This window comes from Acipenser ruthenus, chromosome 43 (genome assembly GCF_902713425.1).
Source record: "Acipenser ruthenus chromosome 43, fAciRut3.2 maternal haplotype, whole genome shotgun sequence".
Taxonomy (NCBI): Eukaryota; Metazoa; Chordata; class Actinopteri; order Acipenseriformes; family Acipenseridae; genus Acipenser; species Acipenser ruthenus.
Window position 1 is genome coordinate 862760 of NC_081231.1, and position 27404 is coordinate 890163.

Below are 27404 nucleotides of genomic sequence, written 5' to 3' on the forward strand. Positions count from 1 at the left end.
GTGTGTGAGTGTGTGTGTGTGTGTGTGTGAGGGGGCTGGGGGGCACTGTGTGTGTGTGTGTGCGTATGAGTGTGTGTGTGTGTGTGTGTGTGTGTGAGGGGGGAGGGGGGCACTGTGTGTCTGTGTGTGTGTGTGTGTCTGTGTGTGTGTGTCTGTGTGTGCGTGTGTGTGTGTGTGTGTGAGGGGGCTGGGGGGCACTGTGTGTCTGTGTGTGTGTGCGTATGAGTGTGTGTGTGTGTGTGTGTGTGTGTGTGAGGGGGGGAGGGGGGTGGGGGGGGGCAGTTTTACTTCCTGACATTTCTTATCTTCTGCCGCTGCAAGTCGGAGCAGCATCAGCGACGTAACGGAGGCTTATTTATCTACATGACTGTACCAGCGCAGCCAATTACATACCACCCCACCACCCACCGCCCCACCCCTCACCCCACCACCCCACCACCCCCCCTGACCACCGCCCCACCACCCAGCCCACCTCCCCACCCCCCGTGTTCCACACTAAGTGGGCTGCAGTAATCCTCACATCATCACACAGACGCTTCCCAGATGCTAATGACAAGTGCAACACACAAAGCCTGCCGTTTTAATTGCAAAAACGCAATTACAGCTTTCCAGAAGACAGTTAATAACCTCCCTGTGCTAAAGACGCGTGCGAGTGCGTCGTTATAATTACTGACTGAGCTCCGATGTGATTTGGCTTTTATGAGGCTGATTCACCATTCAGAGTGAAACGAGAGATCAGACAGCTGCTTGGGTTTGTGTGGGTCGCTATTCTCCACAGAGTCTGAGAAAAACAGCGATCATCACAAACCCAAGCAGCTGTTTCTGAATTCACTCTGAACGGGGAATCAGCCCCCCGATCCACACCAGCGACCCTCGCCTGATCGCCAGCACCTGATTTCTGCGGAGAGTCTGAATAATGGCGTAATCTGTTCGATCAGACTTTCTTTATTTACTTCCTGCCTTGCTGTTTGTTTTAGGCATGTTTTTTTTTTTAAATCATTCTGTTGCTCCCAACTCAAGTATCGTTTTTTTTCTCTAGCCTTTGCAACGGGAAACCAAACTAGATTTCTAATCTCGTCTTTTCTTTTTTCTCCACCCAGGATTCGGCATGACCACGCCCTCCACCATCACCGGCAAAATCTTCCTCATTTTCTACGGCATGATGGGCTGCGCCGGCACCATCCTCTTCTTCAACCTCTTCCTGGAGCGCGTGATCACGCTGTTGGCCGTGCTGATGAAGGGCTTCAGACGAGGGAGTCTGTGTCTCCGAGGGGGGGACCCCGAAACCGACCCCGGGCAGGAGGAGGGAGGAGGAGGGGAGCCCGGCCAGCTGTCTGCCTGGAAACCCTCGGTTTACAACGTGATGCTAATCCTGGGACTGGCAGCGTCCCTGATCGCTTTCTGTGCCTCCTCGCTGTACACCCCGGCCGAAGGCTGGAGCTACGTGGACTCCCTGTATTTCTGCTTCGTGGCTTTCAGCACCATCGGGTTTGGGGATCTGGTGAGCGGACAGCGGGGGTCCTACGAGAACCAGGCGCTCTACGGCCTGGGGAACTTCTCTTTCATGCTGCTGGGGGTCTGCTGCCTCTACTCCCTGTTCAACGTCATCTCCATCGTCATCAAACAGTTTCTCAACTGGCTACTGAGCTGCTGCTGCTTCTGCTCCCGCCACCAGAGGAGAGCCGGGAAGCAGCAGCGGGTCCTGGGAGGCAGGCGGCACAGGGTGGCCCCCCTGCCGGCTTCCGCGGGCCTCCACCCGACGAGGAGCGACGTCTCCGTGGATACGGAAGCCGCTTTGGAGAGCGAGACGGACGCCCGGCGGGTCTCTGTGGAGATGAGCGCCATCCGCGACTTCCTGGCCAATAACAATCGGGCGATGGCAACGGACGCCCCCAGGCTGCCAGGACCCGAAGCCGCCAACGGGCATCTCAGGGTGGCTTGGGGGGACGGTGTCGAGGGAGCGGCCGGCAATGAGGACCACCGTGAGCTTGAAAAGGGTCTGCTGAGGGATATCGGCTCCCTGGCCATCATGAACAACAAGTTGGCGGAAACGTCGGATCGCTGCGGTAACGGGCTGCCCGTCGTTGGCTCGGCCAGGCTGCTGCTGCTTCAGCAGGAAACGAGCGACCACCGTCTGCTCCTCCACCGCCACTGGCTCTCCAGCGCCCAGGGGTCTCCGGCCAGCGAGAGCAGAAGCCGTCGCGCGTTTCCTGGGTCTCCCGCCTCCTTGGGGGTCAGCGACACCACTGATGGCCAGGGGGGTCCCTCGAGCGGGGTGGGATCCCTGGCCAACCTCGAGAGCCTCGACCAAACCAGCGGCTCCCAGAACGGACTGTCCTCCAGCAGAGTCGAGTCCCCGACGCCTTTGAATCGGCGGCTGGGGGACAACGAGAGAGCCTCTTCATCGCTGGACCAGCCCGGAGACTACCGGAGGAAGATGACCAAGAGGCTGAGCCACTCCGGACACGGGCTGACCCGTTGCGTCCCCTCTCCCGTGGTCCCGGGCCGGCGAGTGGGTCGGTCCGGTGCTGTGGAGCCCCCCAGAGAGTCCCTGAGCAGCGGGGGCCCCGCCGGGATGAAGACGAGGGTCTGCTCCCCCAGAGACACGCTCCTGAGCGGAGTGGGGTCCCTGGCTGTCATGAATGACAGGTTTGCAGAGACCAGTAAGAGAAAGATCTCCCGGCACCAGCAGAGAACCACCGAAACGCAGGAGAACACTTAGAGTGAGAGAGTGGTCGGTTCAAGCCATCGTTGAGGATGGGAAAGAATGGGAGAGGATGGAGAAGAGTAGGAGAGGATAGGAGAGTGTCGGAGAGAATGGGAAATGGCAAGGGAGGATGTGAACGGATGGAGGAGAGTAGGAGAGGATGGGAGAGAGTTGAAGATGATGGGAGAGAGTAGGAGAGGATGGGACAGGTGGAGAGGATGGGAGAGAGTGGAAGATGATGGGAGAGAGTAGGAGAGGATGGGAGAGAGTTGAAGATGATGGGAGAGAGTTGGAGAGGATGGGACAGGTGGAGAGGATGGGAGAGAGTGGAAGATGATGGGAGAGAGTAGGAGAGGATGGGAGAGAGTTGAAGATGATGGGAGAGAGTAGGAGAGGATGGGAGAGAGTTGAAGATGATGGGAGGGAGTTGGAGAGGATGGGAGAGAGTTGAAGATGATGGGAGAGAGTAGGAGAGGATGGGAGAGAGTTGAAGATGATGGGAGAGAGTAGGAGAGGATGGGAGAGAGTTGGAGAGGATGGGAGAGAGTTGGAGAGGATGGGACAGGTGGAGAGGATGGGAGAGAGTTGGAGAGGATGGGAGAGAGTTGGAGAGGATGGGAGAGAGTTGGAGATGATGGGAGAGAGTTGGAGAGGATGGGAGAGAGTTGAAGATGATGGGAGAGAGTTGGAGAGGATGGGAGAGGATGGGAGAGAGTTGAAGATGATGGGAGAGAACTGGAGAGGATGGGAGAGAGTTGAAGATGATGGGAGAGAGTTGGAGAGGATGGGAGAGGATGGGAGAGAGTTGAAGATGATGGGAGAGAGTTGGAGAGGATGGGAGAGAGTTGGAGAGGATGGGACAGGTGGAGAGGATGGGAGAGAGTTGGAGAGGATGGGAGAGAGTTGGAGAGGATGGGGGAGGGTGGGAGAGAGTTGAAGATGATGGGAGAGAGTTGGAGAGGATGGGACAGGTGGAGAGGATGGGAGAGAGTTGGAGAGGATGGGAGAGAGTTGGAGAGGATGGGGGAGGGTGGGAGAGAGTTGAAGATGATGGGAGAGAGTTGGAGAGGATGGGACAGGTGGAGAGGATGGGAGAGAGTTGGAGAGGATGGGAGAGAGTTGGAGAGGATGGGGGAGAGTTGGAGAGGATGGGAGAGAGTTGGAGAGTATGGGGGAGAGTTGAAGAGGATGGGTGAGAGTTGAAGAGGATGGGTGAGAGTTGAAGAGGATGGGAGAGAGCTGAAGAGGATGGGAGAGAGTTGAAGAGTAAAGGGGAGGATGGGAGATGGTAGGAGAGGATGGTAGAGAGTTGAAGAGGATGGGAGAGAGTTGAAGAGGATGGGAGAGAGATGAAGAGTAAAGGGGAGGATGGGAGAGAGTTGGAGAGGATGGGAGAGAGTTGAAGAGTAAAGGGGAGGATGGGAGAGAGTTGGAGAGGATGGGAGAGAGTTGGAGAGGATGGGAGAGAGTTGGAGAGGATGGGAGAGAGTTGAAGAGGATGGGAGAGAGATGAAGAGTAAAGGGGAGGATGGGAGAGAGTTGGAGAGGATGGGAGAGAGTTGGAGAGGATGGGAGAGAGTTGAAGAGTAAAGGGGAGGATGGGAGAGAGTTGGAGAGGATGGGAGAGAGTTGGAGAGGATGGGAGAGAGTTGGAGAGGATGGGTGAGAGATGAGGATGGGAGAGAGTTGGAGAGTATAGGGGAGGATGGGAGAGGGTAGGAAAGGGCAGGTAAATTGGTAAGAGCCATGTGCTTCATTTACTGGGCGTCCAACTTTTCCCTGTAATCACTCACCCACAATGCCTCTCTTCTACTGGGAGGAGAGATTAGACCTCATTCACCAAGACCAAACCTTGAAGCTACGGAGCTAGAACAGACATTTAAGGGATCATTGCAACTTGAAAAACGAAATGCTTGTTTTAGCATGTGTGTTTCTTTCCAAACTGCACAGTTGAGACCCATACAGTGATGGAAAGGCACAACAGCACAGAGATAAGGGTTTATTTTGCAAGCTAAATGTTTTGTGATAGTCTTTTTCTTTGGCTATTAACCCCCCCCCCCCAGTGATATATTTATTGATGGTTATGAGAACAAATTAATTAGCCAAGGATGCAGTGAATTATTTATGAACTATAAATAATTTGCACCAGGCTGGGATGTATGAATTATTCAGACGCGATCTTTGATCTCACTCTAATGCTGCTGCGCACTCTGAATGAGAAGCAAAAGTTCTTAGAAAATAAATGATTTTTATTGTTTGTGCAGCACCTTTTCTATTTCCAAAGCTGTAGAAGATCTATCACTTATAACAGGGTGTTTGTGCTAATTGTGTTAGACATTTACATTCTAATTAGCTGTCTCTGTTTGAAATATCATTGTAACCTGAAAATTAACTTTAATATAATTATTATTAATTATAGTTGTATAATAATAATAATAATATTAATAATAATAATAATAATTATTATTATTATTATTAGTAGTAGTAGTAGTAGTAGTAGTAATATTATTAGTAATATTTTCTTTATTATCATTATAATTATTTTCTCCTTTTCAACGTTGAATCTTCCTATAAGATGAATTAAATTTAATAAAGTTATGATTTATAAAACAAAGCCATTCGTGCAAGTCTTTGTCACCTTGAGTTTATTATACGTGGCTTTTACTGTGTTTCTGAACTTCAAACTTTAAATAAAAGTGGGACTTGTCAAGTAGAGGCAGAAATGTCTTCAGTTACAATGGAGCTGCTGCTGCTGTCTGAGTTGTTTGTAACAAATTGGTGGCCCAACGGTTAAAGAAAGGGGTTTGTTACTGGTTCCCAGTTCAATCCCAGCTCAGCCACTGGCTCACTGTGTGTGCGACCCTGAGCAAGTCGCTTCACCTCCTTGTGCTCCATCCTTCGGATGAGATGTCAAACAAACAAGCTCCTATTGGAAGTGACTCTGCAGCAGCAGCAGTTGTTGATGAAGCAGAGTTCACCCCCCCTAGTCACTTTGGATTATTATTATTTGTTTATTTAGCAGATGCCTTTATCCAAGGCGACTTACAGAGACTAGGGTGTGTGAACTATGCATCAAGTGCAGAGTCACTTACAACTACGTCTCACCCGAAAGACGGAGCACAAGGAGGTGAAGTGACTTGCTCAGGGTCACACAATGAGTCAGTGGGTGAGGTGGGATTTGAACCGGGGACCTGTGGTTACAAGCCCTTTTCTTTAACCACTGGACCACACAGCCTCCTGGATAAAATGACTAATTAAAAATATGAATTAATCTCATAGACCTGAATGGGCTGGAACCTGACCGCTGCAGCTGAAATATGAACGTCTTACCGTTCCACTAGAGAGGCAGCTGTGTAGTGGAGAGAGAGAGAGAGAGAGAGAGAGAGAGAGAGAGAGAGAGAGAGAGAGAGAGAGAGAGAGAGAGAGAGAGAGATAATGGGGTCGGGGTAGTGGGGGGCACTGTGTGTGTGTGTGTATGTGTGTGGGGGGGGGTAGTGAGGGGCACTGTGTGTGTGTGTGTGTGTGTGTGTGAGGGGGGGTAGTGGGGGGCACTGTGTGTGTGTGTGTGTGTGTGTGTGTGTGAGGGGGCTGGGGGGCACTGTGTGTGCGTGTGTGTGTGTGTGTGTGTGTGTCAGTGTGTGTGTGTGTGTGAGGGGGGGAGGGGGGTGGGGGGGGGGCAGATTTACTTCCTGACATTTCTTATCTTCTGCCACTGAAGTTGGAGCGAGAGAGAGAGAGAGAGGTCACCACAGGTCTGATGCTGATGCCAGCATTATTAACTCAATATGAGAGAAACCTGTGATGGGATTTCAAAATAACCAAGATTGACATGTATGGGATGTTTTTAAGGTATATTCAAATATTGATTACTGAGTCCTTTTTTTGAAGCCTTGATTCAAATGCTGCTCCTCGTTTCTTGTTGCCTCCTGTAGATATGTGTAACACAGGCTAGATTAACCAGGGTCTTTGTAGAAGTGAGAGCCAGCACCCTCTAGTGATCGGACGCTTTGGCTCGTTTCTCCTTTAGTTTTGCTGGCATTTCACTGGCGCTGCACTAGAGGGTGCTAGTGCTCACTAATTTAAAGACACTGGCTGATGTAGCCTCCCTCTGCTCTGTGCTGGTGGAGCAGAGCTAGAGAAAGGGAGGCTCTTATACTCTCTGAACATCCTCCCTCTGCTCTGTGCTGGTGGAGCAGAGCTAGAGAAAGGGAGGCTCTTATACTCTCTGAACAGCCTCCCTCTGCTCTGTGCTGGTGGAGCAGAGCTAGAGAAAGGGAGGCTCTTATACTCTCTGAACAGCCTCCCTCTGTGCTGGTGGAGCAGAGAAAGAGAAAGGGAGGCTCTTATACTCTCTGAACAGCCTCCCTCTGTGCTGGCGGAGCAGAGAAAGGGAGGCTCTTACACTTTCTGAACAGCCTCCCTCTGCTGTCTTTTCAGCACCGCTGTTTCAGTCTGTGTTGTCTGTAGAGGCTGAGGATTCACTCAATGTTTCCGGGTGGCTGCAGCGGAAGGCTGAATTCTGTCCAGTGTTATAATGGAGCATGCACCCTTGTTTACTGAGGCTATTTATTACCCATCAGACAGATTCAGAAGCGGTTGTCAGGGCAACCGAGCGCGGGTCTATATATAAGTGACAGGGCATCCAGAGAGGCTGGAATAAAGCAGACAAACACCTGACACATTGGTGGGAACGTGAGTCTGAAAATATACTTCAAAGTACAAACACTGGGAGGGAGAAACGTTCCACCTGCTAGAGCTTCAGACGTCATTATTGGGTTTGTTTGTGCTACTTTCCCCTTGTCTTCTAATGACTTTTGTAATCAGAGTGGCTCCGGACCGGTTCCCCAATACTGAGTGATTCTCATTTTGTTCTCGATCTCTGCCTTTTTCTTTGAGCTTGTCTGGAGAATGCTAACGGCCAGGCGCTGAAGAGCCCTTCTTCATTCCAGACATACCTTCCTGCTCTGCTCTGGACTCGTCTGACCTCAGCACCTCGTCACTGGATCCTCAGCTGATGCGCTATCCTTGCACTATCGCACTGCTAACATGTCACTGTAGATACAACTCGCTGTGATCCTAACTTGTTGCCTCCTGGTTCATATTGGATTCTAGTAGTGTTATTATTATACATAGCATCCTAGTTCATATTGGATTCTAGTAGTGTTATTATTATACATAGCATCCTAGTTCATATTGGATTCTAGTAGTGTTATTATTATACATAGCATCCTAGTTCATATTGGATTCTAGTAGTGTTATTATTATACATAGCATCCTAGTTCATATTGGATTCTAGTAGTGTTATTATTATACATAGCATCCTAGTTCATATTGGATTCTAGTAGTGTTATTATTATACACAGCATCCTAGTTCATATTGGATTCTAGTAGTGTTATTATTTGCACTTGCTGTAAACTACACTGTGTTTAAATATGAAGCTTGCATTGTAACCCTGCGCTGCCCTGTAACACCTGTGTGAGTCTCCTGGGATAAAGCAGGAGTCTGCCAAATACATAAACAAAAAATTATAATAAGGTGACCATGTGACCTTTGAACTCTGCTGACCCGACCTACTCTCCATAAGTCCACACAAACTGGCGCCCTGAGGGGTGGGCTGAGGACTGCTGTGCGATCGCAACACCGCGGACACATATGAGTCAGGGGTGTAACTGACTCAATTAAACAATTTGGAACCGGGTAGTATAGGAGTCGACAGAGCGCTGGCAAAAAGAAAAACAAATGTGTAAACACTGACATCTGGTGGAGAGTCATGGTATTGCACAGGAGGATCCCTGCATCATAAACAAGAATGAGGTTCTCACCATTTTTTATATTTTTTTTAAATAATGGCCTAAAATGTCATTTGTGTGACTTTTTTTTGCGTGTCACTTATTATTTTGTGACATTTTGAGTGGTTCTGGGTTCTGTCGCTCTTCCAATATTAGGTCATTGTATTTTTTCTCTGAATCTGCCTTCACTTGGGTTTACCTCTCTGTGCTTTACAATGCTTCCCTGTGCTTTACCAGACCTCTCTGTGCTTTACAATGCTTCCCTATGCTTTACCAGACCTCTCTGTGCTTTACAATGCTTCCCTATGCTTTACCAGACCTCTCTGTGCTTTACAATGCTTCCCTATGCTTTACCAGACCTCTCTGTGCTTTACAATGCTTCCCTATGCTTTACCAGACCTCTCTGTGCTTTACAATGGTTCCCTATGCTTTACCAGACCTCTCTGTGCTTTACAATGCTTCCCTATGCTTTACCAGACCTCTCTGTGCTTTACAATGCTTCCCTATGCTTTACCAGACCTCTCTGTGCTTTACAATGCTTCCCTGTGCTTTACCACACCTCTCTGTGCTTTACAATGCTTCTCTGTGCTTTACCAGACCTCTCTGTGCTTTACAATGCTTCCCTATGCTTTACCACACCTCTCTGTGCTTTACAATGCTTCCCTATGCTTTACCACACCTCTCTGTGCTTTACAATGCTTCCCTATGCTTTACCAGACCTCTCTGTGCTTTACAATGCTTCCCTATGCTTTACCAGACCTCTCTGTGCTTTACAATGCTTCCCTATGCTTTACCAGTCCTCTCTGTGCTTTACAATGCTTCCCTATGCTTTACCAGACCTCTCTGTGCTTTACAATGCTTCCCTATGCTTTACCAGACCTCTCTGTGCTTTACAATGCTTCCCTATGCTTTACCAGACCTCTCTGTGCTTTACAATGCTCCCCTATGCTTTACCAGACCTCTCTGTGCTTTACAATGCTTCCCTATGCTTTACCAGTCCTCTCTGTGCTTTACAATGCTTCCCTATGCTTTACCAGACCTCTCTGTGCTTTACAATGCTTCCCTATGCTTTACCACACCTCTCTGTGCTTTACAATCCTTCCCTATGCTTTACCAGACCTCTCTGTGCTTTACAATGCTTCCCTATGCTTTACCAGACCTCTCTGTGCTTTACAATGCTTCCCTATGCTTTACCAGACCTCTCTGTGCTTTACAATGCTTCCCTATGCTTTACCAGACCTCTTTGTGCTTTACAATGCTTCCCTATGCTTTACCAGACCTCTCTGTGCTGTATTACACTTTGTTCTTTTACTGTGGGAGGGTTTTATGCAAAATAAGGGTTATAAATATCAATATAAAAGACTAAAGCTGTCGTTTCAAAGAGTTTATAATTTGTTCTTAATTATTTAAAAACACAAACAATAACAAACAAACGTACATGAGCACACCGCGACAACTGGACGCACCTCGACACACAAAAACAAACGCACACATTTATCTCATAAACAAACACCAGCCATGAAGAAACACCGGCAGCCTTAAAACTGCGGTTCGTCGTTCGCCTCCATTTCCCAGAATTCCAGGCGGCCGCTGTAGTCCGTGTGAAGCACCGCCCCCCCACAGAACAGGCGGCGTCCCGCTATCTCCGTGACGGTTGGCTGACCCTCTGTAAAAGCGCTCTCGGGTTTCTCCGGTACCGACGGCGGTGATTCGTTTTTCTGCCGCGTCTTCTCGGTGATTAGCAGCCGCATCACAAATCGGATACAGCCGCCGCAGAGCAATGCCAGCCGGGGGAGAAGCGGTGTTTTCATACCGTAGGACCGGTCAAAAAAGTCCTGTAAAAGGAACAGAAATAAATAGCCTAATAATAATAATAATAATAATAATAATAATAATAATAATAATAATAATAATAATAATAATAATAAATAGAAGGTAGTTTGATTTTAAGAGTTTACAAATAAAGACTATTTATTTATTTATTTATTTATTTATTTATATATTTATTTTACGCTTTCTGAACGTTACAGATTACAGTACAGTAATTGGTAAATTGTCCATTTTTAACGACTGAATTGTATTGCAGTTCGAGGTGATTTCCACTAGGTGGCAGGATTACTTTATTAGTGATATTCCCTATTCAGCGCCAAACCTATTACAGTAGTTTATTAGCCATGATATTGATCCAAAATCGAATTTAGGGTCAATAATAATAATAATAATAATAATAATAATAATAATAATAATAATAATAATACATTTCCATTTTAGTTTATTGTGAGTCATTGCAATGTATTATTATTATTATTATTATTATTATTATTATTATTATTATTATTATTAATCTGATCGTACCTGCTTTATTAGTAGCCCCAGCTCCAGTAGTAATAGCCACGCTATTTTTCTGCTCTGTAACCCGGACCTGGCAGAGCCGGGACCGCCTCTCTCGTCTCTAATCGGGCCAGACTTCTCCGCACGCCCAGACTGTGGGTTTGAGCCCAGGAAGGAATCAAGGGGACCGGCCGTGATCCGAGTTCGGACCCTTACTTGAGGTGACGGTTTAAAGAGGTTCGGATCACGTAAAGCGCTTCGAGTTTGGATCAGGGGCCAGACTGGGCTTTGACCCGCATTTTGGATTGGATTGGTTGCAAACAAGTTCCGCAGAAGCGCAGGGGAAGACAAGAACGCCGTGCCGCTGCCGGTGTGAAACATCGCGGGGTCGGGCTCAGTTTTTGCCGCTGCAGGAACCACCAGCAGGGTTCGGGTTCTGTGCCTTACGGGACCCGGAGAGGCGCCTTTAACCGGTTCTGGAAAGCAGGTGTAGTCTTTTTCTGTGATGTCACTCCCCCCTCTGGATCGCCGGCGCCACCTAGAGTCAGTGGCAAACCAAACCGAAGAAGTGCGTCTTTCATCCAAGGTCAATTGCTCCGGTTCCGGTTCCAGAAGCTCATCGTCTAGTGGGTATCTGAACCGGGTTCTTGACCGCAGTGGCGCCGGGTTCAAACCGTAGGAATCCGGGGATGTCTGCGTGGTTTGGGGACACCATCCAGCCTGCGCTATCAGGGGCTGGTCTGGAACCGTCAGCCCGGCGGCTGCGACCGTGAGCCGGCCAGGGACCCCAGTCTGGGTCGGGGAATCCTCCATAGCAAGAAAGGATACAATATATATAAACACAAAGCCATTAAGCGCCATCTCGCTGTCCTTTACTTTGAAACGTCAAAAGTCGAAATGCTTGGTGTTTTTGTTTCATGGATTTCTGATCGTTGGTTGCGATGACGTCACAAACCATGACATTATGATGTCATCGCGGATAAGACCGACGCATACACTCGTCACCCAGCATTGTGTTGCCATGACCCGTGCCTGCAAAACGTTCCATTCCAGTTTCCTGCCATAGACGCATGCGGGATACAGGATAAACAAACTGAACTGTCATCAAATTCTGCCCACCTGATGATACAAATGGATGGAATGAGGGGAAAAAACAATAACAGGGTGCAAAACGGGGTCAATTTAAGCTCGATAGTTGGCTCAGATTTTGTTTGTCTTTTTTGGACGGGGCCCACTGAAACCCGCCTCCCCTTTAAGAACCCCTTCCCCTTTAATACCCCTGGTCCTTTTGAAATCCAAACTCGAAGCCTTGGATGATGTCAGTATTCCCGGTTGGATTCTGGGAGTATTCCTACGCAGCCATTTTCAATCTACATTGGCGTTCATAGCTACACTGCAGGCAGCGCTGATACAGCACGGGAGTCGTGCAGAATGGAGATCGGGGGGCTGCGATGCGACAGCGCTGTTCACTAAAATAATACAGATAACAAGACGCGTTAAGGTGCAAATTAACACGAATAATTACAGAACCGAGCGCCGTTTACCGGTTAGTCCAAGCTGAGTCCTAATCCGAATTGGAGCTGTATAGGAGCTGTCTTTGTTTGTGTTTTTGTTCACCCGGCGAATTTGCAAATACAAGGAGATTCAACTAAAGTGTCGCCCCTTATTGCCTTTGAAATAAAGCATAGGAAGACGAAATCGCGTCACGTTGCCTCCGCAGATTTCTTAAAACGAGCTGCAGGATTTGGAACGGATTTTCCAAAGAAATCTGAATATATTATTCACGCATCGTGAGGGACTTTCACTGCTGGATTTCTAATTGTTGGATAAAGCAAGGTACACACAGAACGATTAATTTATTTAGGGATATTTACGACCAAATTGCACCATTGTTTTAATTTTAATATGTCAATGTTGCTGTCTATTACTGAATTGATTATTATTATTATTATTATTATTATTATTATTATTATTATTATTATTATTATTATTATTGGCGTGTTTTGTGAAATATGCGAGGTTTTTGGTTCGTGTTTACTAATAAAATATATTCTTTATCATATTTAAATATACAATATGATAAACTCTGTTTTGCCAAATGTTATTCAGTTTTCTTGTCTTTATCCTAACGTTTGTAATTAATTTGTTTTATATATTATATTATATATATAAATTCTAGTTAATAAACCAAATCTAGCGGTATTGATTTTGAACTGTCAAACGGGCCGTGTCATAACTAACGTGTATTTCATATTGTAGTTTTTTGTAATAAATACAATTTGAAAATGTATTTAGTGACGTAGTCAAAGGGCAAATTGGGTATATTTACCTTTTAATTAAGCATTTTTTAAAGTGTACATTAATTTGCGTACATTAAATTGTAATATAATTTCTGATGAATTAAATACACACGACACAATATTACTGTAAATATAGTTATTGGAATTTATATAAGAGTCATTTCTAGGAGGGTTAATGTGTACAAATATAATGTAATTTATGCAATACCAGCTTACTTCGGTCGCTGTCAGTAAGGACCACTCGTTAAAAACAACCAGGTTTATGAGACTTTTATATTCTAATGATTCTGCATGGTTATCGCTAGTGACGTTGTTTTCCCAACGTGAATTTATTATTTCACGACTGCGTCTGCGCAAAACTATCAAGCTGTGCAAAGATATAACCGAACCATTACAAAGCAACGGATATGAGTTTACAGGTGATTTGAAAGACCGAGCGTCCGCAGCATTTATTCATACACTCAGTGGCATCTTTTTTTCTCATTTTTGTGTGTGTGTGTATTTATTTATTTATTATTTATTTATTTATTTATTTTCTCTGCGTTCCCTGCACGTTTTTGAATGTTGCTGATGGTAGTCCCGTTCGGTGGTGCATTGCAGTCTGTTCAGTGAACGGGAGATTTGAGCGCAGGCTGGAGCCCCCTGGCGGTTACCGTCAGAACTGCACAGGTGTGAGTTAAGGAGCGCAACGCAATTAGGTACTCGGATGAATCATTCATATACCGCCTGGTCGATGGTGCGTCATTTGCAAGAAACGAAACAGGACGCGGGGGGGGGGGGGGGGGGGAGAATATTTGTTTTTTTTGTTACTTAAACTATTCATTTTATACGTTCTGTAGGGCAAGATAAATGGGTATCGCTGCTCAATCTCACAGTTTCTGCATTGAAGTTTTTCTCCTTGAATTTGCCCTTGCAGTCCCCTAACTATATTACTCTTTTATCCCCCCCCATCCCCGTAGTGGACTCTTCCTGATTCCTGATCCTCATGTGCCATGTCCACGATGGTTTACCCTCGAGAGGAGAAGCTGGACAGACTGACTCAGGATGAGATCGTGTTAAACACCAAGGCTGTGATCCAGGGGCTGGAGACCCTGAAGAACGAACACAACTCCATCCTGAGCACCCTGCTGGGCAGCATGCAGAGCCTGGAGAAAGAGAGGGGGAGCCAGGAGGCCAGCAGCGTGCAGGAGAAGACAGGGCTGCTACGCAAGAGCCTGGACTCCATAGAGCTGGGGCTGGGGGAGGCACAGGTACCGGGGAGAGGGGAGAGAGCCTGGACTCCATCGAGCTGGGGCTGGGGGAGGCACAGGTACCGGGGAGAGGGGAGAGAGCCTGGACTCCATCGAGCTGGGGCTGGGGGAGGCACAGGTACCGGGGAGAGGGGAGAGAGCCTGGACTCCATCGAGCTGGGGCTGGGGGAGGCACAGGTACCTGGGAGAGGGGAGAGCCTGGACTCCATCGAGCTGGGGCTGGGGGAGGCACAGGTACCGGGGAGAGGGGAGAGCCTGGACTCCATCGAGCTGGGGCTGGGGGAGGCACAGGTACCTGGGAGAGGGGAGAGCCTGGACTCCATCGAGCTGGGGCTGGGGGAGGCACAGGTACCGGGGAGAGGGGAGAGCCTGGACTCCATCGAGCTGGGGCTGGGGGAGGCACAGGTACCGGGGAGAGGGGAGAGCCTGGACTCCATCGAGCTGGGGCTGGGGGAGGCACAGGTACCGGGGAGAGGGGAGAGAGCCTGGACTCCATTGAGCTGGGGCTGGGGGAGGCACAGGTACCGGGGAGAGGGGAGAGAGCCTGGACTCCATCGAGCTGGGGCTGGGGGAGGCACAGGTACCGGGGAGAGGGGAGAGAGCCTGGACTCCATCGAGCTGGGGCTGGGGGAGGCACAGGTACCGGGGAGAGGGGAGAGAGCCTGGACTCCATCGAGCTGGGGCTGGGGGAGGCACAGGTACCTGGGAGAGGGGAGAGCCTGGACTCCATTGAGCTGGGGCTGGGGGAGGCACAGGTACCGGGGAGAGGGGAGAGAGCCTGGACTCCATTGAGCTGGGGCTGGGGGAGGCACAGGTACCGGGGAGAGGGGAGAGCCTGGACTCCATCGAGCTGGGGCTGGGGGAGGCACAGGTACCGGGGAGAGGGGAGAGCCTGGACTCCATCGAGCTGGGGCTGGGGGAGGCACAGGTACCGGGGAGGAGGAGGGGAGAAGAGGAGGGGAGGGGAGAAGAGAGAAATAATGTACCCTAGGCCATTTATATAATTTTTAAAAGTGATAACAATTTGTATTACAATAATTAAGAACAATACTAAAATCCAGAAACAGGGGTCAGAACAGATCCCCAGTCCACCTCCTGAAGTTGCAGACAGTTCTTTCACACTGCGCTGCAGCGCTGGGTTTCAGCAGATGCTCGCTCCCCTCTCTGGTGCAGGTGATCGTCGCTCTGTCCAGCCACCTCAGTGCGGTGGAGTCGGAGAAGCAGAAGCTGCGTGCCCAGGTGAGGAGGCTGTGCCAGGAGAACCAGTGGCTGCGGGACGAGCTCGCCAACACCCAGCAGAAACTGCAGAGGAGCGAGCAGAGCGTGGCCCAGCTGGAGGAGGAGAAGAAGCACCTGGAGTTCATGAACCAGATCAAGAAGTTCGATGATGACGCCGCCTCCCCTTCCGTGAGTCTCGGACAAGGCTGTGGCCGATTACAATGGCACTGTGGGATTTGTAGGTCGTTGCCATTAAATGGCATTGTGGGATTTGTAGTTTGTTGCCATTACAATGGCATTGTGGGATTTGTAGGTCGTTGCCATTACAATGGCAAGCAAACAAAATCTCTTAATTATGACACTGATACATGATGACCATCTGTTACCAGTTGTTTCACTAGGTGGCGCTGGTGCTTGACAAGGTATGGTCTAGCCTTTGTAATAAAAACTCTGTGGCTGGCTGTTTCTGGTAAATCTACATTCAAACTATGTAGAGCTGATAAAATATTTCCAGTGACCTAATATTCTGTCCTGTCAAGGAATGTGGTTGATTTGTGTTCAGTCATTCCACTCCGCTCCTGTAGATGGCAGTGTTGTAACATTATCCCCCCCCCCCCCCCCCCCCCCCCCCCCAAGTACAAGAGTAATCCGTGGCTTTTGAACCCGTGTTTCCTCTCAGGATGAGAAGGGCGCTGAGACCTCCAAGGACAGTCTGGATGACCTCTTCCCCAACGATGATGACCAAGGGCAGGGTAGGTGTTCTCAATCAGGTCTGGGAACAAGACTCCTATTGCACAGCAGTGTGATCCAGTCCAGGTTTTACTGCTACCAGCTTGATCAGCCCCAGTGTGTCTAGCTAACAAGCTCAGGTGTGTCTGATTATTAAACTCGCAGTGAAACCAGGACTGGATCACACTGCTGTGCAACGAGAGTCTGTTCTCCATCCCTGCAATGTTTACTCTGTGTGTGTGTGGAGTTCTGATCTCCTGACAGTCTCTCTCTCTCTCTCTCTCTCTCTCTCTTTCAGCACAGTTTGTTTGTGTGTGTGTGTGTGTGTGTGGAGCTCTGATCTCCTGACAGTCTCTCTCTCTGTCTCTCTCTCAGCCCAGCAGCACAGCACAGTGTGTGTGTGTGGAGCTCTGATCTCCTGACAGTCTCTCTCTCTCTCTCTCTCTCTCTCTCTCTCTCAGCACAGCAGAGTCAAGGCTGCAGCCCAGCACGGTGTGTGTGTGTGTGTGTGTGTGTGTGTGTGTGTGTGGAGCTCTGATCTCCTGACAGTCTCTCTCTCTCTCCCTCTCTCTCTCTCTCTCTCAGCCCAGCAGCACAGCAGCGGCGAGGCTGCAGCCCAGCACGGTGGGTATGAGATCCCGGCTCGGCTCCGCACCCTCCACAACCTGGTGATCCAGTACGCCTCCCAGGGGCGCTACGAGGTGGCCGTGCCGCTCTGCAAGCAGGCCTTGGAGGACCTGGAGAAGACCTCGGGCCACGACCATCCCGATGTGGCCACCATGCTCAACATCCTGGCACTCGTCTACAGGTCAGGGGTCAGGGACTGCACTTGCAGAACTATTGTTATTTTGTTACTTATTTGGCAGACGCCTTTATCCACTTACAGGTGCTACAGGGTTTAGTTTTGAGACTTTTTATTTATTATATAGGGGGGCAGCAGTGTGGAGTAGTGGTTAGGGCTCTGGACTCTTGACCGGAGGGTCGTGGGTTCAATCCCAGGTGGGGGGACACTGCTGCTGTACCCTTGAGCAAGGTACTTTACCTAGATTGCTCCAGTAAAAACCCAACTGTATGAATGGGTAATTGTATGTAAAAATAATGTGATATCTTGTAACAATTGTAAGTCGCCCTGGATATGGGCGTCTGCTAATTAATTAATAAATAATAATAATGCGGTTCAATATTTAAATGCAGTATAATTATTTAAATAGATCTATAACTCTGACTCTCTCTCTCTCTCCCTGCTGTGTACTGCGTTCGTCTGACCTACACACCATGTCATTTAGTTTAGTATTTATTTGTCTTTATTCAATTTGGCAGTGAAGTATCTGGGGAAAACCACACAGCGACGTGGAATTCAATATGTTCACGTAACATTATTTAGCAGCTCTCATTCGACTTCAGGAAACCATAGTAGTTCATTCTACAGGGGGAGGCGAAACCTTTGGTCAGAGCTGTGTGGCTGCAGACCCAACGCCTTTCTTTCTCCCTTCTGATAGGGACCAGAATAAATATAAGGAGGCTGCCCACTTGCTGAATGACGCTTTAGCGATCCGGGAGAAGACGCTGGGAAAGGATCACCCTGCGGTGAGGAGAGAGACGCGTGCGTGTGCGTGTGTGTGTGTGTGTGTGTGTGTGTGTGTGTGTGTGTGTGTGATGAGTAAATAACTGGTGAGCAATTTTTTTTTTTCAATGGGCTCATCCGTTTTGATATTTCCTTTTCAATACACGGTCTCTTGACCGGAGGGTCGTGGGTTCAATCCCAGGTGGGGGACACTGCTGCTGTACCCTTGAGCAAGGTACTTTACCTAGATTGCTCCAGTAAAAACCCAACTGTATAAACGGGTAATTGTATGTAAAAACAATGTGATATCTTGTAACAATTGTAAGTCGCCCTGGATAAGGGTGTCTGCTAAGAAATTGCTCGCTGGAGATTATCAAAAATACTGCGTGAGATAGTGTGTGGTAAATGAGACTTGAATGTCCACCCACAGGGTTGATTCGTTTTCAACGCGCCTGTGTTGTGATTTTCAGGTAGCAGCCACTCTGAATAACCTGGCAGTGCTGTACGGCAAACGAGGGAAATACAAGGAAGCCGAACCGTTGTGCAAGAGAGCCCTGGAGATCAGGGAGAAGGTAGGGACTTCACCAGGGGCTGCCTGGCCCCTCACCCCCCTTCTTAGCACTGCATCAGGGGGAGGGAGGCTTGAGAGGGGTGGGGGGTAAGCTCTATCGCTACTGCCTTTGTGAATTTTTCAAAAAGTAATTAGCGGGGGTTCCGAAAAATATAGCGTGGCACGTACCCACGTGTTGCTACAACTGTTTACCTGAGATTTCTTTTCATTGTTAATATCCTGACAACTTTTTACGCTTTATAGCTTTGAAGTCTGTTTCAAAGCTCTTTTTAAAATGTCCGCTCTAGTGCACTGGGGTTTGAGATCTGTCCTCTAAATCAAAATTAATAATTGATTGGGGTGTTTTAATAGACATTATGTCTGCTAATGATGCTCAAATCGTGTTGAAATGTCAAAATCTGGTAACGGAATTCCTCGGAAATCGCGGAATTTTCAGACTCCCGCGGAATTCGCAGTGTTCCACGGATTCTCTGTATTCTGCAGCCACATCATCATCATAATAATCCTAAACAGACTGCTAAAGGGACCTGAAGTATTCTACTTTTGTTAAATTTAATAACGCCTTCAAAAAAAACTAGGAGTTGATGAAAGACTGGAGTTGAGGCTTTGAAAATGGGGCTCAGTTAGAATCCTCATGTTCTGTGATGATTTTAATGACAAGTCGACATATTCGACAGGAAGTACTTGACCCGTAAACAGATATGATTTATGCCGACTTCATTTATAAGCTGTTATTAATACAAATCCTAAACACACAAGACGCTCCGCAGAACACTCCACAGATGTCTACTTAATAAATAATGCTGTTGCGTATTTCCCCTCGGATTTGCTGTGCCTCTGGTGACGTGTGCGTTTGTGTGTCAGGTTTTGGGGAAGTACCACCCAGATGTGGCCAAGCAGCTGAACAACCTGGCCCTGCTGTGTCAGAACCAGGGCAAGTACGAGGAGGTGGAGTATTACTATCGCCGCGCCCTGGAGATCTACGAGTCCAAACTGGGATCGGACGACCCCAACGTGGCCAAAACCAAGAACAACCTGGTGAGCCCAGCTGGGACCGGGCCAGCTTCATCAATCCCGTAATAACCTGGCTTGAGAGTTCACCCCACACTGCCAGGAGGTCTAGCTTCCCTACAAGTGTCGGTTTAATCGATTTTAATACAGGATAAGACTCCCGTTGCACAGCGGTGTGATCCATTCTAGGTTTTACTGCTACCAGCTTGATCAGCCCCCCAGCGTGTCTAGCTAACAAGCTCAGGTGTGTCTGATTATTAAACTTATAGCGAAACCAGGGATGGGAATCAGACTCCCGTTGCACAGCAGTGTGATCCATTCCAGGTTTTACTGCTACCAGCTTGATCAGCCCCCCAGCGTGTCTAGCTAACAAGCTCAGGTGTGTCTGATTATTAAACTTATAGCGAAACCAGGGATGGGAATCAGACTCCTGTTGCACAGCAGTGTGATCCAGTCCAGGTTTTACTGCTACCAGCTTGATCAGCCCCCAGTGTGTCTAGCTAACAAGCTCAGGTGTGTCTGACTATTAAACTCCTAGTGAAACCAGGACTGGATCACACTGCTACGCAACGGGAGTCTTATTTCTATCCCTGAAACAACTTGTAATGGTCTTTAGTAGATAGGGACTGCTTTGAGTAGCGCGATATATTTAATGATAATATTAAAGTAGTAGATACATAGATGCCAGATAAATGCTTCAAAAGATTATAAAGTAGCCTGACCTGAGTGGGTTAAGAACTGGTTTGTCGGTATGGCTCGATTAAGGCGGCACAGCTCTGCATGATCTGGATTCGGACTGGGTTTAATGGGGCTTCTCTGTGTGTGTTTCCAGGCCACCTGTTATCTGAAGCAAGGCAAGTTTAAGGACGCTGAAGCTCTGTATAAAGAGATCCTGACCCGCGCTCACGAGAAGGAGTTCGGATCAGTCAACAGTAAGGCCCGGTTCTGTCTCCACTGCTTTGGTCAGCGAGTCCGGTGTGATGGGTTCTAACCACGCAATAGAAAGAACTGATCTCTTATCTGTAGCGCAAGGGTTAGAAACTCACACCAGAGCTCCCCTCAATGAAGTCTAGTATTATTAATATTAATATTGAAATGATCAGGAGCCAGGAGTTTGAGCAGGGTTAGAAACTCACACTAGCCCTGCTGCTGCTGCTGCTGCACCCAGTCCTGGGGTTCAGAACTCCCCTCAGTGAAGTCTAGTATTATTATTATTAATATTGAAATGATCAGGAGCCAGGAGTTTGAGCAGGGTTACAAACTCACACCAGAACTCCCCTCAATGAAGTCTAGTATTATTATTATTAATATTGAAATGATCAGGAGCCAGGAGTTTGAGCAGGGTTACAAACTCACACTAGCCCTGCTGCTGCTGCTGCTGCACCCAGTCCTGGGGTTCAGAGCTCCCCTCAGTGAAGTCTAGTATTATTATTATTAATATTGAAATGATCAGGAGCCAGGAGTTTGAGCAGGGTTAGAAACTCACACTAGCCCTGCTGCTGCTGCTGCTGCTGCACCCAGTCCTGGGGTTCAGAGCTCCCCTCAATGAAGTCTAGTATTATTATTATTATTATTATTATTATTATTATTATTAATATTGAAATGATCAGGAGCCAGGAGTTTGAGCAGGGTTAGAAACTCACACTAGCCCTGCTGCTGCTGCACCCAGTCCTGGGGTTCAGAGCTCCCCTCAGTGAAGTCTAGTATTATTATTGAAATGATCAGGAGCCAGGAGTTAGTGTTGCTTCAAGGTTTTACTGTAAATATTCATGTTTGTTTTTATTTTTTTCCCTCTCCTCCTCCTCCTCTCAGGTGACAATAAACCCATCTGGATGCATGCAGAGGAGAGGGAAGAAAGCAAGGTAAAACAACTGGACCGTCAACACAGTGCGTCGCTGCGGCTGTGATGCAGGGAGCAGCGGGCGGGCTGGTCTGATGTCTGTGTTTTTTTTTTGTTTAGGATAAGCGCAGAGACACGGGTGCCTACGGGGAGTACGGAAGCTGGCACAAAGCCTGTAAAGTGGACAGGTACAGTAAGATTATATTTAATATCTACAACTGTAGGGATGTGTCATTGATATCCCTTATACACCCGCCTGCATGAAAACACCTCTGCGTGTGAGAATTTCCGCTCAGTAATCTGTAGAAACAACAGCCGCTCCTGTGTGAAAATGCGTCAGACCGCTTCGTGCTTTTAAATTAGGTAAACAACTTCTGAAGTCTCCTGCGTTTTGACTGTGGCTCTGTGTTCCTTTTCTCTATATTTAATGAACTGCCTATTTTTAAAGTCGTCAATTAAATTAGACCATCGCTAATTTGTCTTTTTGACAATTTTCCAAGATTCGGTTCCAGCGGTTTGATTTTCGTAAACGCAACAAATCTGAACTCCAGAAGCGAAGGGTGCTCTAATACCTGTAAGGTTTGAAAGGGTTTATTTTGTCTCTAAAACTTGACCTGTGGATTTTTTTTCATCTTCCAGCCCTACAGTCAATACCACTCTGAAAAGCTTGGGGGCGCTATACCGGCGCCAGGGCAAACTGGAAGCAGCAGAGACTCTGGAAGAGTGTGCCACCAAGACCCGCAAACAGGTAGCATTGAGAGCTCTGGTTACAACTGAGGGACTGGGAGGGAGGGAGGCAGTGTGGCTCTAGTGGAGGTGAGGAGGGACTGGGAGGGAGGGAAGCAGTGTGGCTCTAGTGGAGCTGAGGAGGGACTGGGAGGGAGGGAAGCAGTGTGGCTCTAGTGGAGCTGAGGAGGGACTGGGAGGGAGGGAGGCAGTGTGGCTCTAGTGGAGCTGAGGAGGGACTGGGAGGGAGGGAGGCAGTGTGGCTCTAGTGGAGGTGAGGAGGGACTGGGAGGGAGGGAGGCAGTGTGGCTCTAGTGGAGCTGAGGAGGGACTGGGAGGGAGGGAGGCAGTGTGGCTCTAGTGGAGCTGAGGAGGGACTGGGAGGGAGGGAAGCAGTGTGGCTCTAGTGGAGCTGAGGAGGGACTAGTAGGGAGGGAGGCAGTGTGGCTCTATGGTTGGAGCTGAGGAGGGACTGGGAGGGAGGGAAGCAGTGTGGCTCTAGTGGAGCTGAGGAGGGACTGCGAGGGAGGCACAAAAAACTAGAACCAGAGGATACACAGCTGGAAATTAAGTGGACACAGGCAGAGGGCAGGAGACGGTTCTTTACACAGAGAATGGTGAGGGTTACCAAGGGTTACAAGCCACGTTGTTGATTCTGAATCGCTCGGATCCTTGATCAGTCAGCTGTTTGGAACCGGACGAGCGCTGAGGGGCTGAACGGCCTCCCCCAGCTCGTCGGTTTTGACTCCAGTTTGCCGTGATCGAGCCCCTCCTCTCTCCCCAGGGAATGGACGCCATCAACCAGACCAGGGTAGTGGAGCTGCTGAAGGACGGGGCCCCGGCAGGGGGGGAGCGACGGCAGAGCAGGGAGGGGCTGAACGGGCCTGGGGGGTCCAGAGGGGAGAACCAGACCGACGGGGAGGAGGGGGCCGAGTGGACCGGGGTGAGGATGAGAAAAGAAATCAATATAATCAAGAGCGACAGCGATCGGCATGAAGAGAATTGGTGCGTTTTTCATTTTCCAATATGCTTTCAAAATTCAACATGTGACCTCTCTTGCTCTCTCTCTCTCTCTCCCCCTCTCTCTCTGTCTTCCCCCTCTCTTCTCTCTCTCTCTCTCTCTCTCCCCCTCTCTGTCTTCCCCTCTCTCTCTCTGTCTTCCCCTTCTCTCTCTATCTGTCTTCCCCTCTCTCTCTCTGTCTTCTCCCTCTCCACCCTCTCTCTCCACCCTCTCTCTCTGTCTTCCCCCTTCTCTCTCTCTGTCTTCCCCCTTCTCTCCCCCCCCCCTCTCTCTCTCTCCCCCCTCCCTGCAGGATGGCAGCGGTGTCCTGCGCAGGAGCGGTTCCTTCGGTAAGATCCGGGACGCTCTGCGCCGGAGCAGTGAGATGCTGGTGAAGAAGCTCCAGGGCAGCTCCCCACAGGAGCCTCGCAACCCAGGGTGAGAGCACCTCGGGGCTGGGCAGGAGGCGGAGAGGCTGAGGGAACGCAAAGCCACTGTGTGGCTTGGGAATTTAGGAGACTGTTGTGGAGCTGTTGGAGTTTTTAGCAGTTGGTGATCCCACCGCTGCCACCAATGCAAGGCTGCAGAGTAGCTTTTGTAAGAGCAGTAAACAATCTCTGGGAAGCAGAACTGTGAAATATTTCAGAATTTTCAGAACAGGTGACTCGAGAGCTCTGTGTGATGTTGTAAGAAACTACAGAGCTATGATGCCAGTTCAATCCTGGCTGAGCCACTGACTCTCTCTGTGTGTGTGTGTGTGTGTGTGTGCGTGCGTGCGACCCTGAGCAAGTCACTGAACCTCCTTGTGCTCCGTCCTTCGGATGAGACATAAAACAAACTGAGCTCCTATTGGAAGTGACTCTGCAGCAGCAGCAGTTGTTGATGAAGTATAGTTCACCCCCAAGTCTCTAAGTCACTTTGGATAAAAAATAATAATAATAATAATAATAATAATAATAATAATAATAATAATAATGATTGAATAGGCAGCTGATTAGCGGTTTGGGATTGGGGTTCAATCTCTCCGCTAACCTCCTTGTTTTTTTTATCCTGCAGAATGAAGCGAGCCAGCTCCCTTAACTTCCTCAATAAGAGCGTGGAAGACCCAATCCAGGTACCACCACAGCTTTCGAAATCCTCCTAGAAACTCCATGACAGTCGTTTCGACTGGGAGTCTTTCTCCATGTCGTCCGTTTTTGGAATCGGTTTTGATTGCTGTGCTTCTGTTACTGGGTGATGTGAACTCCACTCTCAAGTGGAAAAGCGTGAAGGATTTCTGAACTGATTTTGCAGGTATTAGACGTGGAAGTAATCTGCTCACAGATTTCTAAAGAAGACTTTTTGTCTTTTAAAACAAATTCTACAAGCTGCGTTCTTTCAACAGGAAATGCAGCAAGGAAAATACTGCAAAATATTCTTTTTTTTTTTATTAGGGTTCAAAGACAATGATGTCCGACTGCCTGATTTATTTATTTATTTATTTATTTATTTTTTTAACAATTTTTCTTTCTCGTTCCAGCAGTCTGCCAGCAGCCTATCCGAATCCAGGGGACTGAGCGCCAGCAACGTAGACTTATCAAGACGCAGCTCTCTGATTGGCTGAAGAGGGAAGGCCCTCCCCCAGGTGTCCCCGAATCCCGCCTGACCGAAACGCCAACATTCCCATCTTCCGGGGAAAATAGAAAATGAAAACAAACACATTTTTTTTTAATTTATTTATTTTTTTTTATTTAAAATGTCTTTTGCCTTTTTGACCCCCCCCCCCCCCAAAAAAAGTTTTTTTGCCATGACTTGCACAGCTCACAAGAGCTGTCTACTGTATTTAACAAGTTTTTACTGAAACAACAAAGCCAGAAAGCCATAAACACAGTACAAATCAGCATGCTGCTTGTATTTAATAGACCAGAAGTGTTTTTTTAGGGGTTGTTTTGGTTGGATAGTGGCCCCTAGTGGTGATTCTGTATATTGCATTGTGACGGGAGCGCTCACTGAGCGTGCTCAGAACGGAGTCACCAGGTTGGTACCAGTCAGTACAGATTAAAATGGATTTTAAACACATTAGTTACTGCACAGAGTTAAAGACCTCTCTGTTTGTTAGCATTCAGGTAGTCACCTGGAGAGAGAAATTGTCAACGCCTTCTTTACTGCCACTAACCAACCAGTTGCTTCCCCCTATTTGACTGACATGCCTTGCAGCCAGTAACATGCACCTAGGAAGGGCGACAGACCGACAAGGCGAAAGTGTGCTGTATTTATTTTTAAGTGATAAAAAATGTATATTTTCTCTCTTCTTTCAGAAATAGGAAGTTTTTACGAGGAACTACCTATTACACAGCAGTCTGGAAATTTCATGGGAGTTGTGAATCATTGATTCTATAGACAAAAATAGCTAGAATGTGTGCATCTTTCAAAACTCCACATTTTGAGATCAAGATGGCGAACGGAGCTGGCTTAGTGCCAGTAAAAACAAAGTCTACTGGCATTTGTTTCAGCCTCTTTGGCTACTTGGCTTCCTGTGAAAAACACACCACAGTGTTTGTTTAAAAGAAATATATACAGCTTAAAAAGCACACACACACACACGAAAGGCATGAGCCAATGTGAACGCTTCTCTCCTGCAAATGTAATCACTATCTAGTCAAATTGTTTAAAACAAATAAACATACTGCTGTAGAATTGTAAAAAGTTTAGTGGTTAGAAAATACTGTAATTATGATAAGCCGAACCTTGAAAGAAAAGGAGGAGTTGTGAGATGATGGGAATGCTTATAAACGATGACTGGAACTGAAATAATTACATTGGAAGCAGCTTCGATGGAATGCTATTGGGGTGCGTTTGCAGAACATGTCTGTTGTCGTGTCATTTTTTCCATGTGTGTAGAATCTCACACCTGAGCTTGTTAGCTAGAAACACTGGGGGCTGATCAAGCTGGTAGCAGTAAAACCTGGAATGGATCACACTGCTGTGCGATAGGAGTCTGATTCTTTACCAATGGATTAAACCTTTATCGTATTAGCTGACACAGTGCCATTAAAGCAAATTAAGCATGAAAGTTAACCAGAAGATTATAAGCATAAATGAATGATTACAGGGATTGAAATACGATTCCCGTTGCATAGCAGTTTGATCCATTCCTGGTTTTACTGTATGAGTTTAATAAGCCACACCTGAGCTTATTGCCTATAAACACTGGGTCTCACTTGTTATAAGACCTGGAATGGGTGAAACTGCTATGCAATAGGAGTCTTAGTTTGAATGCTCCACATGCAACACTGCCCCCTAGTGGGAGTTACCGCTTGATAGCTGGCTTCAGTCTGCAGCAGGGGTGAGGAATTCCGGTCCTGGTTTTTGTTCCAACTGTACCCTAAATTAATTGGTCCAATTAAGTAATTAGGGTACAGCTGGAACAAAAACCAGTAGGAACATGAAAATGAGCATTCAACACACGTGGAGGATAAGACAATAGACAAGCTCTGAAAATACTAGCACATCCATTAAAGGGGAGTCAGCTTCTATAGCAAGCTCATTTTTGGACGGCAAAACTCCCCTTTAAAAGACCCTTGATTTTCAAATGCTAGTTCATTCAAAAACAAATATGTGAATACAGTTGCTTATATTGAATCACACGTGCATTTGAATTATTGTCTGTATATATAGGTATAGATGATGATGATGATGATGATGATTATTATTATTATTATTATTTTATTAATTATTTTTAAAAAAATTGGGGGGTGCATATAGTATGGCGTTTGTTTACAGCCGACATGTCTAGTTTAAAACAGAATTTCTGCAAAATCAGATCTTCAAAACCAAGTACGTATTACCCACTTAAAGGCATGCATTTATTGTGTTTGATAACTGACAAAGGATTCTTTAAAAAAAACAAAGAAAAGTAGCCTTGGACACATTGCCTAATTATTGCACCCCTACCTTTCTCAAAAGTTAAAAGCGACCTTGCAACCCCCGACCTATTGCATAGTGGTATGCCCTGACCCCCCTCCCGCTATGGTTTCTTCTGATTTTGCATAATTCCTGTTGTGATCTGAATCTCTTGTCCCTGCAGTGTGGAGGTGTAGCGACGCGCAGGCGCCAGTCACGATCACGTGGTTCCCAGACCCCAAAGCGCGACTATTTTAATAAAAAGGTTCAATAAATATCCAGTTTGCAAAACGATCTGTTCATTTGTGATCGTGTCTTATTTACTGTTGCCTATTTTCGGTTTCAAAAAAAAAAAATGAATGGATTTTTTATAAGAGATAGTTGGGACGCGCATCTTATGTTTTTTTTTTTAAACCTGTGGTCCTGGGTTCAAATCTGTCTCCAAAGTTGCGTATGTATTAGTAAGCGCCAGCGCCATCTAGTGC

General features: G+C 47.6%; 3 protein-coding genes across 5 annotated transcripts in view; 2 read left to right on the forward strand and 1 right to left on the reverse strand.

Moving 5' to 3' along the window:
* LOC117967833 (potassium channel subfamily K member 13-like) overlaps positions 1-3456 on the forward strand; it is a 5414-nt gene extending 1958 nt beyond the window's left edge. Inside the window, exon 2 of the mRNA XM_034915245.2 lies at positions 1101-3456. Coding sequence (XP_034771136.2) covers positions 1101-2722 — 1622 coding nt within the window. The 3' untranslated portion in view covers positions 2723-3456. The remainder of the gene's footprint in view (positions 1-1100) is intronic.
* Positions 3457-9953: 6497 nt separating this feature from the next.
* On the reverse strand, positions 9954-11830 carry LOC131709475 (uncharacterized). Its single transcript, XM_059012125.1, has 2 exons — positions 10853-11830; positions 9954-10332 (listed from the first exon to the last, which is right to left on the reverse strand). The coding sequence occupies exons 1-2, from the start codon at positions 11687-11689 to the stop codon at positions 10036-10038; spliced, it is 1134 nt and encodes a 377-aa protein (XP_058868108.1). The 5' UTR covers positions 11690-11830; the 3' UTR covers positions 9954-10035.
* Positions 11831-12113: 283 nt separating this feature from the next.
* LOC117967877 (kinesin light chain 2-like) lies at positions 12114-27213 on the forward strand. 3 transcript variants are annotated; one of them, XM_059012010.1, is made up of 16 exons: positions 12114-12664; positions 14088-14378; positions 15552-15785; positions 16276-16348; positions 16911-17133; positions 17825-17912; positions 18360-18461; positions 19325-19498; positions 20304-20403; positions 21284-21333; positions 21432-21499; positions 21951-22059; positions 22822-22980; positions 23351-23475; positions 24094-24151; positions 24560-27213. In XM_059012010.1, exons 2-16 carry the CDS (start codon positions 14121-14123, stop codon positions 24638-24640), a joined length of 1902 nt encoding a protein of 633 aa, XP_058867993.1. In that variant the 5' UTR covers positions 12114-12664; positions 14088-14120; the 3' UTR covers positions 24641-27213. The 3 variants fall into 3 exon arrangements, with proteins under 3 accessions (XP_058867993.1, XP_058867992.1, XP_058867991.1); XM_059012009.1 differs by having other exon boundaries at positions 12114-12329; positions 24557-27213; XM_059012008.1 differs by having other exon boundaries at positions 12115-12664; positions 24557-27213.
* The last annotated feature ends 191 nt before the right edge of the window (positions 27214-27404 follow it).